The following is a 15,373-nucleotide window of genomic DNA, read 5'->3' as shown; positions in this document are numbered from 1 at the left end:
GGGGATCAGCAGGTGGCATAATGGTTACATTGATGTACTCTCATGTAGTCAACCGTGGTTTGAGTCCTGGAACCGGTGGCTTAAAACTCAAAACTCATGCCGGGCATGTGTGCATGTGTGTCCCAAATCCCCAGAGAATAGAGGAGAAGGGATTACAGCATGGCCATCCCCTCTAGGGAGGTGATTTTTTGCTTTCTGTCTCTCTGTTTTTCTCTCTTTCTGGCAAGTACACATGCCCTACAGCAAAAATCTCTCTACGAAACAAAAACAAAAACAAACAATAAAACAGCAAAAAAACTTCAGTTTGTATAAATGTGATATAAATGTTGTTCTTATAAGTTTGTTGTGAGGACTCCATGAAATATGTAGTTCTTTGGGTACTGTCTCATGGATGGACTCTGTGATGACATGTGATAATGAGTCCCAGGAACACTCAGTACCATGTGCGGCAATAGACACTTGGAAGGGTCTTGCAGCTTCTAGATATCATGGTTCAGTGTTGAATACTTATTATGCCAGGGATGTTTATTCTGGTTTTCTTCTTCTCACCAGCTTGGTCAGTTGGGTAAAGAAATGTATTTAATATTTTGATGAATCTCATTTGGCATTATATAATACACTTCACTGGACAAAAACTAAAAAGAAAAACTCAGGAAAACAGTTATGATGAGAAAGTACATGAATATTGATAATTACAAAATATTGCCACAAGAAAGGAAATGTTACATCATCATTTGAATATAAGAAAATACTATAAAAAACAGTTGTCAAAATATAGAAAAAGAGCTATACTGAAACATGAAAACATTAAGATCTTAGAGTAGTGACAAACATTTAACATGTATTACAAATACTGAAATGCCATGGGGAAAATGAACGGAAGTATTTTCAGAGGTGGTGGTGGTGACAAAGTACAGAGGTAGCTTTAAAAAAAATGCAAGGGACATAAAGAATGAACTTACCACCTCCTTCAAATAAAAGAAAGACTCTTTTGGGAAAATTTAATCATCATTAGCAGATACTTCTTATATCAGTTAATGAAATATTTCATATTTCAGGAGAAAACTATTTCAATGGTGAAAATGACGTAGGTATCAGAAGCATATTCTGTTGAGTTTCTAGGAACTTTACGCTTTCCCGAACTGAAAAAACATTTCAAAGAAGGCACATAAAGTTATTGACTGAATCAAATCTGTCGTAAATATAATTCATGCCTAATGAAATGGCTTACCAGCTGCCACAACTCTGGGATCCTCATGAGACTGATGTCTCCCAGATGCACGACTGTCTGCACTCTCGTTCCACCAAAGAACATGAACTGCAGAAGAAATCCACAGATAGATTCTAAGAAACACAGCATTAGGAAAATAAAAAATAAAGAAAATATCTTTTTCTTTAAGTCAGAATAGAGATGTCATGGAGGTAAAACAAAATATTTCAGTGATAAGATTTCAGAGGTGTTAGAGAATTGTTTTCAAACTCATTTTATAAATGAAGAAACACAGAGGTTGTAAAGGGAAGTTAAGTAAAATAAAAGCATAATCAAGACAAAACTCCAATTTCATGATTTCCTACAATGTTTTACTTAAAAATAAAAAGATTAAAATATTTACTAGTAAAATTTTGTTACAAAGAAGAAAACAAGTAACAATGTTAACTACATAGTGAAAACCTCTATTAATATTTAGTATATTTCCTTTAAAAAAATGGGTAAAAAATTGGGCAAAACCAAATTGAGGCCTTAATGTATACTATACTTAGTAATATATTTTTAAAAATCAGAAAAGAGTATTTTCTATGTCAATAATATTAATTTATTAATGACTATCAATTCCTTCTTATAGATACAGTAATTTTTATTTTTTATTTATTATTATTTTTTTGAGAGACTTTTGCTATAGGGCACATGCGCTCGCCAGAAAGAGAGACAGAGAGACAGAAAATGAGAAAACTCCCCAGGGGGATGGCCACACCGCCATCCCTTCTCCTCCATTATCCTCTTGGGATCTTGGGCATGCAAGCACACGCGCCCAGTGTGAGTTCAAGCCATCGGGTCCAGGATTAGAACCATGGTTGCCTACATGGGAGTCCAGTGACATAGCCATTACACCAACTGCTGGTTCTTAGATACAGTACTTTTTAATGCCAACTCCTTTTGGCTATTTATTTACAATATTTTAGTACTCTATAAAATACTGGAATTGGGCCAGCCAGTAATATTGGTTAAGGTAACTGGACCCCACATGGTTGCATGTGCAGTTCAAGTCCCAGACCCAGAGGCTTGAAAAAATAGCATGTGTACATGTGTGCCCCAAATCCTGAGAGCAGAATGGAGGAAATGAGATTGTGGCATGGCTATTCCCCTTGGGGATATTTTCTCACTTTTTTTTTCTCTCTCTTTGGCAAGTGCATGCACTCTACAGCAAGTTAAAAAAAAAAATGCTGGGGCCAGCAGGTGGCATAGTGGTTAAGGCACTGGCCTCCCACATTGTCGATCGTACCTCGAGTCCTGGACCCAGCAGCTTGAAATTCACGCTGGGTGCGGGTGCATGCGTGTCCAAAATCTCAAGAGGAGAATGGAGGAGAAGGGACTGTGGCATGGCCATCTCTCCTGGGGAGTGATTTCTTGCTTTCCGTCTCTGTCTCTCTGGCGAGTGCTCATGCCCTGTAGCAAAAATCTCTCAAAACAAACAAGCGAACAAACAAAAATACTGGAGTACGTGTTCTTCATGTACATGTATGTTTATATATCTTTAATAATTACAATATGATACATGTTAGATGTACAGGAAAATGCAGATTAAAAAAAGAAAATAGGAAATTATTTCTTTTTTTGGAGAGGTTTTTGCTATAGGGTGCGTGCGCTCGGCAGACAGAGAGAGACAGAGAGATAGAAAGCGAGAAATCACCCCCCGGGGGGATGGCCATGCCACAATCCCTTCTCCTCCATTCTCCTCTTGGGATCTTGGCCACACACGGACACGTGCCCGACATGAGTTTAAGCCACCAGGTCTGGGACTTGAATCACGGTCGACTACGTGGGAGTCCAGCGACATAGCCATTACGCTAACTGCTGGTCCCAAAATAGGAAATTATTTCTATTCAACCCATAAATAACTACTTTTATATTTGGTGTACCTTTCTCTTTTTTAATTTTTTTTTTTTGGAGAGGTTTTTGCTATAGGGGGCGTGCGCTCGCCAGACAGACAGAGAGAGACAGAGAGACAGCAAGCGAGAAATCACCTCCCAGGGGGGATGGCCATACCACAATCCCTTCTCCTCCATTCTCCTCTTGGGATCTTGGGCACGCACGCACACGCGCCTGGTGTGAGTTTTAAGCCACCGGGTTTGGGACGTGAACCGCGGTCGACTACTTGGGAGTCCAGCGACATAGCCATTACGCTAACTGCTGGTCTTGGTGTACCTTTCTGTATTATGTATATATTTATATGTAGCTTTACATATGTATAGAAATAAAAACATACATACTTACATGTGTTTATGCTTGAATACATCATAGATGTGTTATATCTTTTTCTATATGTATATTACATAAAGGTCATACCACATTGTTTCCAAAGTTTCCTTTGTAAACAATGTTTATATAAACTTCATTTCAGCATACCTAAATAATATCAGTGACAACTATGACTGATGTTTATTTAGTGATTACTGTGTGCCAGGCTTGGTGTGGAGCATTCTTCATGTTATTAATTCATTTAGTCCTCATAATAACCTGTGCAGTAGATTATTATCATCATCATTTTATGGATAAAGAAACTAAGGCAAGATTAGGTAACTTACCCAAGATCACAAAGTTAATAAATGATAGAGCTGGGACTCAAATCCAGGCATATTGAATCTGATTATTTCCTTAACATAAACTCCCAAAATTTTGATTAAGAGAACCAAAAAGTATATCTTATATATATTATTGTATAAATACAATCCTTGGTATCTAGGATATCTAAGATATGTACTTTCTTCCAGATATGATGTAGTATATTACCATTCTTTTTTTCTTTGGAGAGGTTATTTTTACTATAGGACTCATGCACTCGTCAGAAAAACAGAGAGATAAAGAGACAGAAAGCGAGAAATCCCCCCACCAGAGGGGAGGGCCACGCCACAATCCCTTCTCCTCCATTATCCTCTCAGGATCTAGGGCAAGCATGCACATGCATCTGGCATGAGTTTAAGCCACTGGGTCCGGGACTCGAACTATGATCAACTACATGGGAGTCCAGCGACACAGCCATTACGCTAACTGCTGGTTCCTAGTATATTACCATTCTTCTAGTATACTGAGAATGAATCTAAGATTAAAAAATATGCACATACAACTTTAGTAGTTTTTTTCTATAACTGTTATGTACATCCAGTGTAGAAAATTAAATAAAGACTTAAACAATTAATTTCATCAACCAAATATGGTTATTATGTCTTTCATATCCTTTCAAATTTCTTTCTTATGTAAATAAACACACCTACACACATATAAATGAATGCATAGATACTAGATTTTTAAAAAAAAAATTGTTTAATTTTATTTGCTTATTCTTACTCTTCAATTTGACCAGGGAGAGAGAGAGAGGGAGAGTAATAAAACAAGCTGCCAGGTCCAGGACTTGAACCATGATTTCCCATGTGGGAGTCCAGTGCATTAGCCACTGTGCCACCTGCTGGCTCCCATATGTACTAGATTTAATACTGGGAAAGAAAAAGACAATAAAGAAATTAAGGCTTTCTACTGTCAAATTCTGGGGACAAAAAAATTTAATAGGAACTCTATATAGTATATGAGTACATATTGTTTCCTGACCTATCTGATACTATTAGTATATCTTTATTAGGTAAAAAATGGAATCTCACTATTACTTAATCTGCATCTTCTTTAATATATATTTAGTAGTCATCTGTGTTTTTATCTTTGCATAGAGTTTTTTTTAAAATTTCATTTATGGTGACTTAGGGCATGCAGAAAATTTGAGCTTTTATATAATAAAATAATTAGTTGATTTTTTTCCTTCATAGTTTCTTTGTATGCTTTTTATGCTTTTTAGTTTAGAAATATAGCCCCCCTTTATATTGTTAAATAAATTAATCTAGATTTATTTTAGCCATTCTATGAAATAAATTTTTTTCACTGAAATCTGTAATCCATCTTTTTAGTACATAGTGTGAGGCATCTAATAATTTTCATAAAAAATTTTCTTCTCTTTTTTTTTTTAACTTGAACAAGCATCTATTTTTGTATATCTTGACTATTTTTTTATTTTATATAACTAGATGATAATTTTCTTTTGCTTAAAGATCAGCTCAGAGTTGGGTATGTCAGGTTTGGAATGTCCATTAAATATGAAGTAGAGATAATAAGACAATTGGATATGATGAGTCTATTTATCATTTAATAGATATTATATTAGTATATTTATTAGCTATTCCTAGTCATTTATCCTTTCAGATAAACTTCATACTTTTTTATAATTAGCTATCAAAAACTTTTCAATTCTGATTATAGTATCTTCAACTTTAAGAGTAAAATTCTTTAAATATGTGTTTCTTAAATACATTTATAGATGTATTTACCTTAATATATACATGTTTTATATGTGTGTATATTATATATGCATATATTATATATTCGTGTGTGTATATGCATATATACAGGCATATGCGTACATATGTATATACACACATGCATATGTGGATGGTCTGCCATTGCAGTAATCATCTGTATCACCATCTCATCCACCATGGGGATGCACTCGCTAGAGAGACAGAGAGAGAAGAAAGCAGCCCCCTCCCTCTACATGGGGAATGGTTTTGAGGTCATTCCTTCTCCTCCATCTTTCCCTCCTCTTGGAATTTTGGGCACATATGCACACATGCCTGGTGTCTTTATCAAGCTGCCAAGTCTGAGACTCTGCAATTAGTCATGTGAGATTTGACTGCCTTAACCAGCAGGCTATAGAGCCAGCTTGAATTTCCTAATCTTAAAAATTCTTTAGGGATGGGCCCAGCAGGAGTGGTTAAGGTGCTGGAATTCCCACTTGACTGTCCACGGTTCGAGTCTCGAACCTGGTGGCTTGCTTTCTCCCTCTCCCTCTCTCTGTCTCTCTTCCTTTGGCAAAACTCATGTGAAAAAAATAATAAATAAAATAATTATAAAAGTAACAACTATTTTAAAAAAAAAAAGTCTTTAGGGACCAGAAGGTGGTATCATGGTTAAGGTGCTGGACTCCCACATGGCTGACTAGGGTTTGAGTTCCAAACCTGGGAGTTTGAAAATCATGCTAGATGTGTATACATGCATGCCCCAAAGCCCAGGAGAAGAATAGAGAATGGATTGCAGTGGGGCCATCCCTCTGGGGAGTGACTTCTCACTTTCCCTCTTACTGTCTCTCTTTAGTGGGTGTACCTGCTCTATAGTAAAGACCTTAAAAATGTATGTTTTTGAAAGGACATAATTTTTCCTCAGTTACTAATGTAAAAAAAGGCTACACGAACATGGTTAGATTCCCAGATCCTTTGCTTCTTTGAGGATGGACTTAAATGGCTGATATCATTGATTATAAACTTGGTGTAGCTTCTGTTGAGAAATAAACTAAGAGACCAGCAGATGGCATAATCATTACATTGCTGGACTCCCACATAGTCAACAGCAGTTCAAGTCCCAGACCCAGTGACTTCAAACTCATGTCAGGCATGTGTGCGTGTGTGCCCAAAATCCTAAGAGGAGAATGGAGAAGGGATTGCAGCATGGCCATCCCTGCTGCAGGGTGGTGGGGGATGATTTCTCACTTTCTGTTTCTCTGTCTCTCCAGCAAGTGTATGCACCCTATAGCAAAAATCTCTCTTAAAAAAAAAGAGAAACAAAGCTTATATTTTTAAATTCCATTTTCCATGAATTTTTGGAAATACTCTCATACACTGTGATTTCATATAATAAATGTACAACTATACCTCTGTTGAGTACTCCATATTCTGTGTGGAACACTCCAATTAGTTTTGTGTAGCCCAGATTCACATGGGTATGGATTGCACTTTTAAATGCTTCACCCCACAGAGCTGGCCCACCAGGTTTCATCTGAAAAGTAGCCAGTTCATAGATTCCTAGAGTAGGGAGAAAAAGGATTATTTTACAGAACATTCAAGCAATTAGTCTGGTTCCAGTGAAAGATTAATCTCTATATATATACATTTGGAATATCATACATAATCATGTATATGATCATGCTTACTTATATTTGTATTTTTAAGATATTTATTATATTTACATTAGTTTTCTTTGCATTTATGTTTAGAAAGTGTGTGTCCATTTAAAAATTACTTAATTTTACTTATTGTTGTTATTATTATTATTTAATTTACTATAGGGCGTGTGTACTCACCAGAGAGAGACAGAGAGACAGAGAAAGAGAGAAGGTAAGAAAGCAAGTTGCCAGATCTGGGACTTGAACTGCAGTCAGCCATGTGAGAGTCCAGTGCCTTAACCACCATACCACTTGCTGGCCCTATGTGCTCCTGTTTAACAAGGAGCTGTTACGCTTAGTCACACAGGTGACAAAGTAAAAAATACTGGAGGCTATATATGGGAGGACTACAGGGGTTCATGGAAAAATGTAATTACAAGTTTATATTGATGTCCCCAATTTTTGAAGTCCATGCATAGTTTCTTCATGGTATATATTTTCCATGAAGTTTTTGAAGTACTCTTGTATAAACTACTATCTAAAAAATATATTGCTATAGGGTGGCGTGTACTTGCCAGAGATACTGAAAGCAAGAAGTCACCACTCCCCCCCCCCTGCAGGGGTGGGGTCGGCGGATGGCTACATCAAAATCCTTTCTCCTCCATTCTCTTGAGGTTTTGGTCATGCACATACACATGACCAGTGAGTTCCAAGCCGCTGGGTCAAGAACCGATATAACCATTATGCCATCTGCTGGCCCCTGAAATATTTTTAATTTATAAAACTTGTCGATAAAACAGTTACTGAGAATTTATAATAAAATAGGATTTTAAACTTACTCAAGCCTATATTTTTAGAAAAGAAATGAATAAAAGAAACTTCCAATCTCCTACATTTTCATTCTTTTTTCCAATACCCACTACTTTTTTCTCCGTATAATTTCCCCTTTAAGTTTCCATTTTTAATAGGAACAGCAAAGCAAAAATAGGCCTGAAGTGATACTTCTGAGTTACAGAGGAAGACAATCCATAAATCTAAAGAGATGATTAATTTTTCTTATATATCAAGGTAAGTAATTGAAAAGTATTTTACCTTCTGGACTTAAGTAAGAGGTCAGAGGAAAGAAAGAACTTAGGGGAAAAGTAGATTTGGGAGGTAAAGGAAAATTATACAGAAGTTAATCATGAACAATACAGAAGAAAAGAACCAACATTTACACTGTCCAGGAGGCCAAATATTTTAGGTTCTGATGACAGCTGAGGGAAGATCTAAGTGGATAAAGATCCAAATAAAACTTCTCAAATTTCTTAAAATCTAAAATATACTACAAAGTTGGGAATAATGGGGGAAATAAAATTTGAATTAGCCTTCATTTTTCTTTCTTTTTTTTTCTTTTTTTGGAGAGGTTTTTGCTGTAGGGCGCGTGTGCTTGCCAGACAGACAGAGAGAGACAGAGACAGAAAGCAAGAAATCAACCCCCAGGGGAGATGGCTACGCTGCAATCCCTTCTCCTCCACTCTCCTCTCGGGATCTTGGGCACGCACGCACACGCGCCTGGCGTGAGTTTCAAGTCACCGGGTCCGGGACGCAAACCGCTTTCGACTATGTGGGAGTCCAGCAACATAGCCATTATGGTAACTGCTGGTCCCCCCCTTTTTTTTCTCTTTTTCTTTTTAGCCTTCATTTTTCTAATTTAACCCGAGTTTAAAAGTGGATTGAGGTAAAAGTTTCTTTAAGTTAGCAAGAAGTGAAATCAGCAAGACAACTCTGAAAAAATTATTTCAAGCTGAGAAATAAAGTGGGAGACACAAGAGTTAGACTATGGTAAAAAAGTTTGAAAGTTTCAGTTAGTCATTCCTACCCACCCCCAAGCAGACAGTCAAATTTATAAGCAAAGATGTACTCGATGATTTAAGATTACTTATAGTTCATGGAAAATACTTTATGTTTAAGAGCTTAGGGGCCAGGCATGGTGGTATCCGCCCTATGGCAAAAAATTTAGGGGCCAGCAGGTGGTACAGTGGTTAAGATGCTGGACTCCCATATGGCTCACCATGGTTTGAGTACTGGACCTGGCAGCTTGAAACTCACACTGGGCTTGTGTATGTGCATCCCTAAAATCCTGAGAGAAGAATTGACAAGAAAGGATTAATCATCCCCGTGGTGGGGTGATTTCTCACTTTCTCTCTGTCTCTCTGTGTCTCTAGCAAGTGTGCATGCCCTATAGCAAAAACTGCCTCTTTAAAAAAAAAGTTTACATTATTTTAAGATTATGATACAATTTCATCTGTTTCTTACCTATCCACATATGTTCCTTGTTCTCAATGTGTAACTTTTTCAACCATAATTGTTAAGTGAGCTTTTTCTATAATGTAACTGTTATGAATTAAGGGGACCAGCAGATGGCATAATGGTTATATCACTGGACTCCCATGTAGTTGACCGTGGTTCGAATCTCAGACTTGGTGGCCTAAAACTCACACTGTGCATGTGTTTGTGTGTGCCCAAAATCCCAAGAGGAAAATAGAAGAGTAGGGATTGTGGTGTGGCCATCCACCTGGGGGGTAATTTCTCACTTTCTGTCTCTCTGTCTCTCTCTTTTTGGAGAGCGCACGTGCCCTATAGCAAAAACCTCTTCAAAAAAAGAAAAAAAGAGTATGAATTAACCAGATCCAATTTGAAAAAATATTGCATTATTTAAGGCATTTTTTGGGGGGGTATAAACTAAGTGCTCCAATTTACTTTTATCTCAACAATCACTGCATGTTCCTATATAACACAAAGGATTAATTTAATTTTTTTCCAATGCAACTTTTATTTTTTTTCATTAAATTACTAAAGAGATATATACACACACACTTATTTAATACCAGGGGGTGTGCATGTGCATGCGTCAGAGAGAGAAAGAGAGAGAGCATCTAACAAAAGGGTCTTATCATGCCATAATCCTTTCCTTCCAATTCTCCTTCCCATCAGGATCCTAAACAGATGGGCATACCATGTTTTTCAAGCCGTGGGTTCAGGACTTGAACTGATTGACCATTGGGGATCCATCTTATGAGTAGCATCCAACCTCTGTGCTATGAGGCCAGAACTCTTTCGTATTTTATTCATCAAACTCAAAAGTGGATAAGAAATGGTAAGGAAGGACTTACCTTCTTTTGGTGGCTTTTCTAATTTACACCATGGTACCAGATAAGTAATCTCACTCTCTTGTTTATCAATGAGAGACAAATTTGGAATAAGGAATTGTTCTTGCCATTCTTTATCTTTGGCCAAGGCTTTTCGGACTTCAGTTCGATGAGCAAAATTATCTATGGGAGAAAAGAATTAAGAAAAATTAGAAATTGATTTAAAATCACCTATACCTTTCTATATTTCATTCAAATCAACAAATATTCATCTATGCTACATAGGAATACTGTGTTATGCCTTTGGAGTTACCAACATAAATATATGTCACATCTGCCCTCAAGTTGCTCATAGTCTAGAAGGGGAATAGAAATGCAAACAACTAATTATAATATCATATAATGGTGTTTATAAAAGCTATACCACTTTGTTGTGTGACTTAGGAAAGTTATTGAATCTTTCTATGCTTTAGTTCCTTAATCTTAAAAATGGAGATTATCATATAACATCTACCTCCAGGGTTGATGTAAGGATTAAATGAATTAATACATAAAAGTGCTCAGGACAGTGTTTGACACCTAATTAATACTCAATATATGTACGCAATTCTTATTAGTTTAATTGAGGAATTTAATTTATAGTGCTAGTTTAAAGAAAGACTATTTTTCTAGTGGTGGTGGGTCAAGGTATGCCTCAAATCAAATTTAACATAATTTAAATTAAAATGTATTGTTAGAGTCTATTCTCCTTTGAACAAATTGCTTTCAAATACATAGTGCTGATTTTCAATTTATTGTTACCCATTTTCCCCCAACTTATTTCTCTAAAGTTACTCAAACAGGTAGATATATATGATAATTAATATATGGACTTAGTATTATATTTACTTTATTTCTCTTAAGTTACTCAAACAGGTAGATATATACGTTAATTAATATATGGACTTAGTATTATATTTACTATTAGAACCTCTTAAGACTAATGGTAAAAGAGTTTTATGTAGTTTATGATGGGGATAAGCAATAATACCTGACAACTTAAATGAGGTGTAACAAGATTAGTTTTTAAAAAATGGGTCATACCTCAACTTGTATCACATCTAAAGCATAAAACTGTGTTTTAATGGAGCTTATTACCATAGTGAAAAAAATCCTAAAATATGTCCATGTCAGATAGAGAATTGTCTATTTTTGTATTAAAGTACTTTATAAATATTAATTTGGACACTGATGACCGAACACTAAATGATACAATATTGAGTTTTTTGTATTTCATCACATCCTGTTGTAGTCACTGTGATAACATCACATCTTGGAGATTATTCTAACTTGTTCTCCTTTTTCTACTAAATCATGAGTGAGTCAGTTTCAATATAGGAAGAACTCTAACTCCTTTTCCTTTACCTCTCTAGAGTAACATTAAATTCCTTGAATCTCTGGGTCTAGAAATGAAACAAAAGTGGTCTCTTAAGAAAAAGAATTATTAAATCAGTGTTGGGTGTGGTTTAAAAGCTAATCACCATCTCCTATCAACTTCTGTTGTTTTAAAGCCCTAAGTGTTTGGATTATTTCTACTAAAATGCTGATATCCAATACCACCTTCAACAGAAAGGATATTTTTCCTTTTGTGATCTTAGCTTTCCTGGACTTTTGCAGTTACTGCTTCATAAGCCATCCTTAAAATAAACCATTCTAAAATTTTTCTAAGAATTAAAATCTAGTTAATAATTTTGTGATTTGCAATATGAGATTCCACATTTTTCCCATGTATGATAATGCAAGAGGTTGAGCAAGGAGTTGTTAGCGGTGAACCACTGGAAGAATAATTCACTAAACTTATTTCTTTATCTGCTTTTTAAAAGTTTTACATAACCTGTATGTCCTATTGTATTAGGTCATCAGGAAGATCATGATATATTTTTCTGTGTTTTTGTATGCAAAAATGCATTATCACTTTCTCGACAACCCAATAGATCCAATAACTCAGTCTTATCTAACAGAATGAAAATCTGTACTGAATACTTAAGCTGGATGACTCATACCATACTTCCATATATGAAACACTTTATTCATTCTGCCTCCAAATTCTACACTCCAATATCCGACCAATTCAGAGTGAGCTGTCCGAAGATGAATGTTTCTCTTAATATTTTCCAGGAATTCATTCACCTTTGAGGGCTTAAGATAATAGGTACGAAATTCATAGAATGTTCCATCATATTGTCTGGGGCCCGTAGCAAAAGACGAACATACCTGAAGAAAGATAAGGCAAATTTAATATTTTGGGGAGGGATTTAAATAATCTTGGAAGGGACCAGCAGTTAGCGTAATGGCTATTTCGCTGGACTCCCACGTAGTAGACTGTGGTTCGCGTCCCGGACCCGGTGGCTTAAAACTCATGCCAGGTGGGTGTGCATGTGTGCCCAAGATCCCGAGAGGAGAATGGAGAAGAAGGGATTGTGGCATGGCCATCCCCCCATGGGGGGTGATTTCTTGCTTTCTGTCTCTCTGTCTGTCTGGCGAGCGCTCGCTCCCTATAGCAAAAAACCTCTACCAAAAAAAAAAAAAAAAAATCTTGGATTTATTGTATTACAACCAAATCTGAGAATAGAATGGAAATGGGACACTCAGTAGGCTCATAATCTATGTGTACTTCTGTCAATTCTCCATAGACATGTATGTAGTTATCTAAAGATATGAATAGATAACTACTCTTAAATATGCTGCATATATGAGGGGACTTTAAGAAGCGCATGGAAAAATGGGATTAATACAGTTAATTGTGGTATAAAACACTTTTTAAATCCATGTAGTTTTTCATAATATGCATTTTCAATATTCCATCTTTGTTAATTGTGTATGTTTTAGAATTACATTTAAAATATAAAGGTATTTAGGTAGGTAAAATGAAAAAATGTTTACTAGCAGAAAACTTTTTTTTTTTTAAATAAGAGGTGGTTTTTGACAGAGTCTCTTCATGTCATGACCCTTCCTGCCTCAGCCTCCCAGTTAGCTAGGATTACATGTGCATACCACCATACCCAACTTGTTAAGGTTGGCCAGGGAACGTTACACCCAACTCCTGCACCTCCCTTGCATAATGCATTAGTGTCCTAAGTAGAAACTGCTACTCAGTCTTAAATCCAATAAATTAAATGACTAGTCAAAATTGGGACTAACCCTTGGTGTGATGGGACATGCCTATAATCCCAGTTACTCTTCAAGAGACTGAGGCAGGGGTATTGCAACTTTGATGCCACACTGGGCAACATTTGTGAGTCTCTATCTCTAACAAAACAGGACTGTAATATAATAGGAAATTATGATTTATCTAATTGCAATGAAACATAGACTAGGAAATTATGACTTACCCAATTGCATTGAAATATAGATTGTATGAATGGTAAAAAAAAAAGGAAAATTTAAGGAATTAGAATGATCTGAGTCATTATTAGTTTCTAATTATAGGTGCAACATCACAAGGGCACTTAACAGCATCCACTTACATAGGCAGATGAAAATATCCCTTAAGAACCATTATTAGTTCCTTTTCTAATAGTCATATGCTCACTATATAACTTTCTAATTTATGTTGAGTGGATTTAACTTTCAGAAGAAAATGCTTTGCCAGAAACTATCCTGTATGTATGATCACGCACGTGTGTATGTATGAGTGGTCTTTCAAAAGTTCATAGACTATGCATTATTTTAGAAAAACTATGCATGGATTTGAAAACTTTTGTTCCAGCATAAACTCATACCTTAATCCCATTTTCCCACAAACTTCCTGAAGTCCCCCTAAAAACATAGACACTCATAGGCTTTCTAGATACAAATCCACTTGGTTAGTATGAGACTAATTCCTGAAGCTGACCACAGAATAATCTATCAGAGCAGTTTGGGAATTTAAGAACTAGGGTTTATATGACTACCTTTTATCTCTACTGAAAACAGTAGCTTTGTTCTAATATATCTTTGTTTGTAAAACACAACAGTGTATTTTACTTAACTATGTATAAGGCTTCATGATAATCATCTATCTTGAGTCCATTCTAGTCATTTCTACCAGAAGTTTTGTACTGTCAAAATGACTACATTTACATCAAAAACAACTGCAGTTTTTCCTGCATTTGTATACACTCTTTATTAGTTTTTAAACCAAACTCTAATAAAAGAACGTTATTAGAATAATGCCAATGAGGCATTTCTAACTGCTTTTATGTTGATTTGAGGAATCTGTATTAGAACATAAACTATTTGATCAAGGCATATCTTTTTACAATTATCTTTCGCAGGAAAAATACCCTATAGGGAATATGTAGAAAGGTTTGAGTGTGCGTGTATGCTAGCATGTTTGTGTGTTGATGAAGATTGAAGTTACTTTTGTTGCAGGGCTGACTAGAATTGTGTTGGGAGGAATCTTGAGTGCTGCTTGTTTCCTGATGGGCAAGTTATTCTTGCCAAGCAATGACTTCCACTTCAGTTGCAACAAAACAATTAGCACACATTTAAAACCAAAGTTCACAGCAAAGTTGTAGGGGAAAGAAGTCTCGCCCCTGCCTCACTAGTGAATCAGAAGGCAAAAGGCTGCGTGGTTAATACTGGGTCAGTGGACATTAATGGCTCTTCCTCAGTGTTCAGGAAGCTTGTGTCCAGAATAGTTAACTCTCCTAACCTGCCCTGGGTTAGTCACAGGACAGGGCAGGGCCCCACAGGTTCCCCCCGCCCCCATCTCTTTGAGGTCTTCTCTGTGTTATGGTCAGGGGGGCTAGGAGGCTATCAACCGTTCCTGACTTGCGGACAGGTGGCACAAGACGAGGTGGTGGTCCTGGGTCCTTTCCCACCGGGACCCTAGGCTGCTTCTTCATGGTTGGTCACAAAATGCTCTGGGGCTGAGTATTTCGTTGAAAGGCTCGGCCCGTTCCGCAGGCAGCGGCTGCTCAGCCTCTTCCTCCGTCTACCTGCAGTGTGGACGGGGCCTTGGCTGGTAAAACCAGGAGGCCCGACCCCAGCCCGGCCAGGCCTGGCGACAACGCGGCGGGGGCG

General features: G+C 36.7%; 1 protein-coding gene across 1 annotated transcript; it reads right to left on the bottom strand.

The window, feature by feature from the left end:
* Positions 1-664: 664 nt before the first annotated feature.
* On the bottom strand, positions 665-15,337 carry LOC102488106 (protein NipSnap homolog 3A). The gene is made up of 6 exons (XM_006150591.3): positions 15,112-15,337; positions 12,370-12,580; positions 10,352-10,510; positions 6,967-7,116; positions 1,232-1,318; positions 665-1,142 (listed from the first exon to the last, which is right to left on the bottom strand). Exons 1-6 carry the CDS (start codon positions 15,193-15,195, stop codon positions 1,066-1,068), a joined length of 768 nt encoding a protein of 255 aa, XP_006150653.1. The 5' UTR covers positions 15,196-15,337; the 3' UTR covers positions 665-1,065.
* Positions 15,338-15,373: the final 36 nt, after the last annotated feature.

The sequence above is a fragment of the Tupaia chinensis genome, unplaced genomic scaffold (genome assembly GCF_000334495.1).
Source record: "Tupaia chinensis unplaced genomic scaffold, TupChi_1.0 Scaffold000291_1, whole genome shotgun sequence".
Lineage (NCBI taxonomy): Eukaryota > Metazoa > Chordata > Mammalia > Scandentia > Tupaiidae > Tupaia > Tupaia belangeri.
This window is presented reverse-complemented; position numbering and strand designations above follow the sequence as displayed.

Bases quoted from the DNA above. Each gene is read 5' to 3' on its own strand.
- LOC102488106 (XM_006150591.3), bottom strand. From the start codon at position 15,195: ATGAAGAAGCAGCCTAGGGTCCCGGTGGGAAAGGACCCAGGACCACCA. The intron at 12,581-15,111 runs GTTGATAGCCTC...ATCTTTCTTCAG, and splicing joins CTGTCCGCAAGTCAGGAACG to GTATGTTCGTCTTTTGCTAC. The intron at 1,319-6,966 runs GTATAGTTGTAC...TTTCTTCTGCAG, and splicing joins ATATGGAGTACTCAACAGAG to TTCATGTTCTTTGGTGGAAC.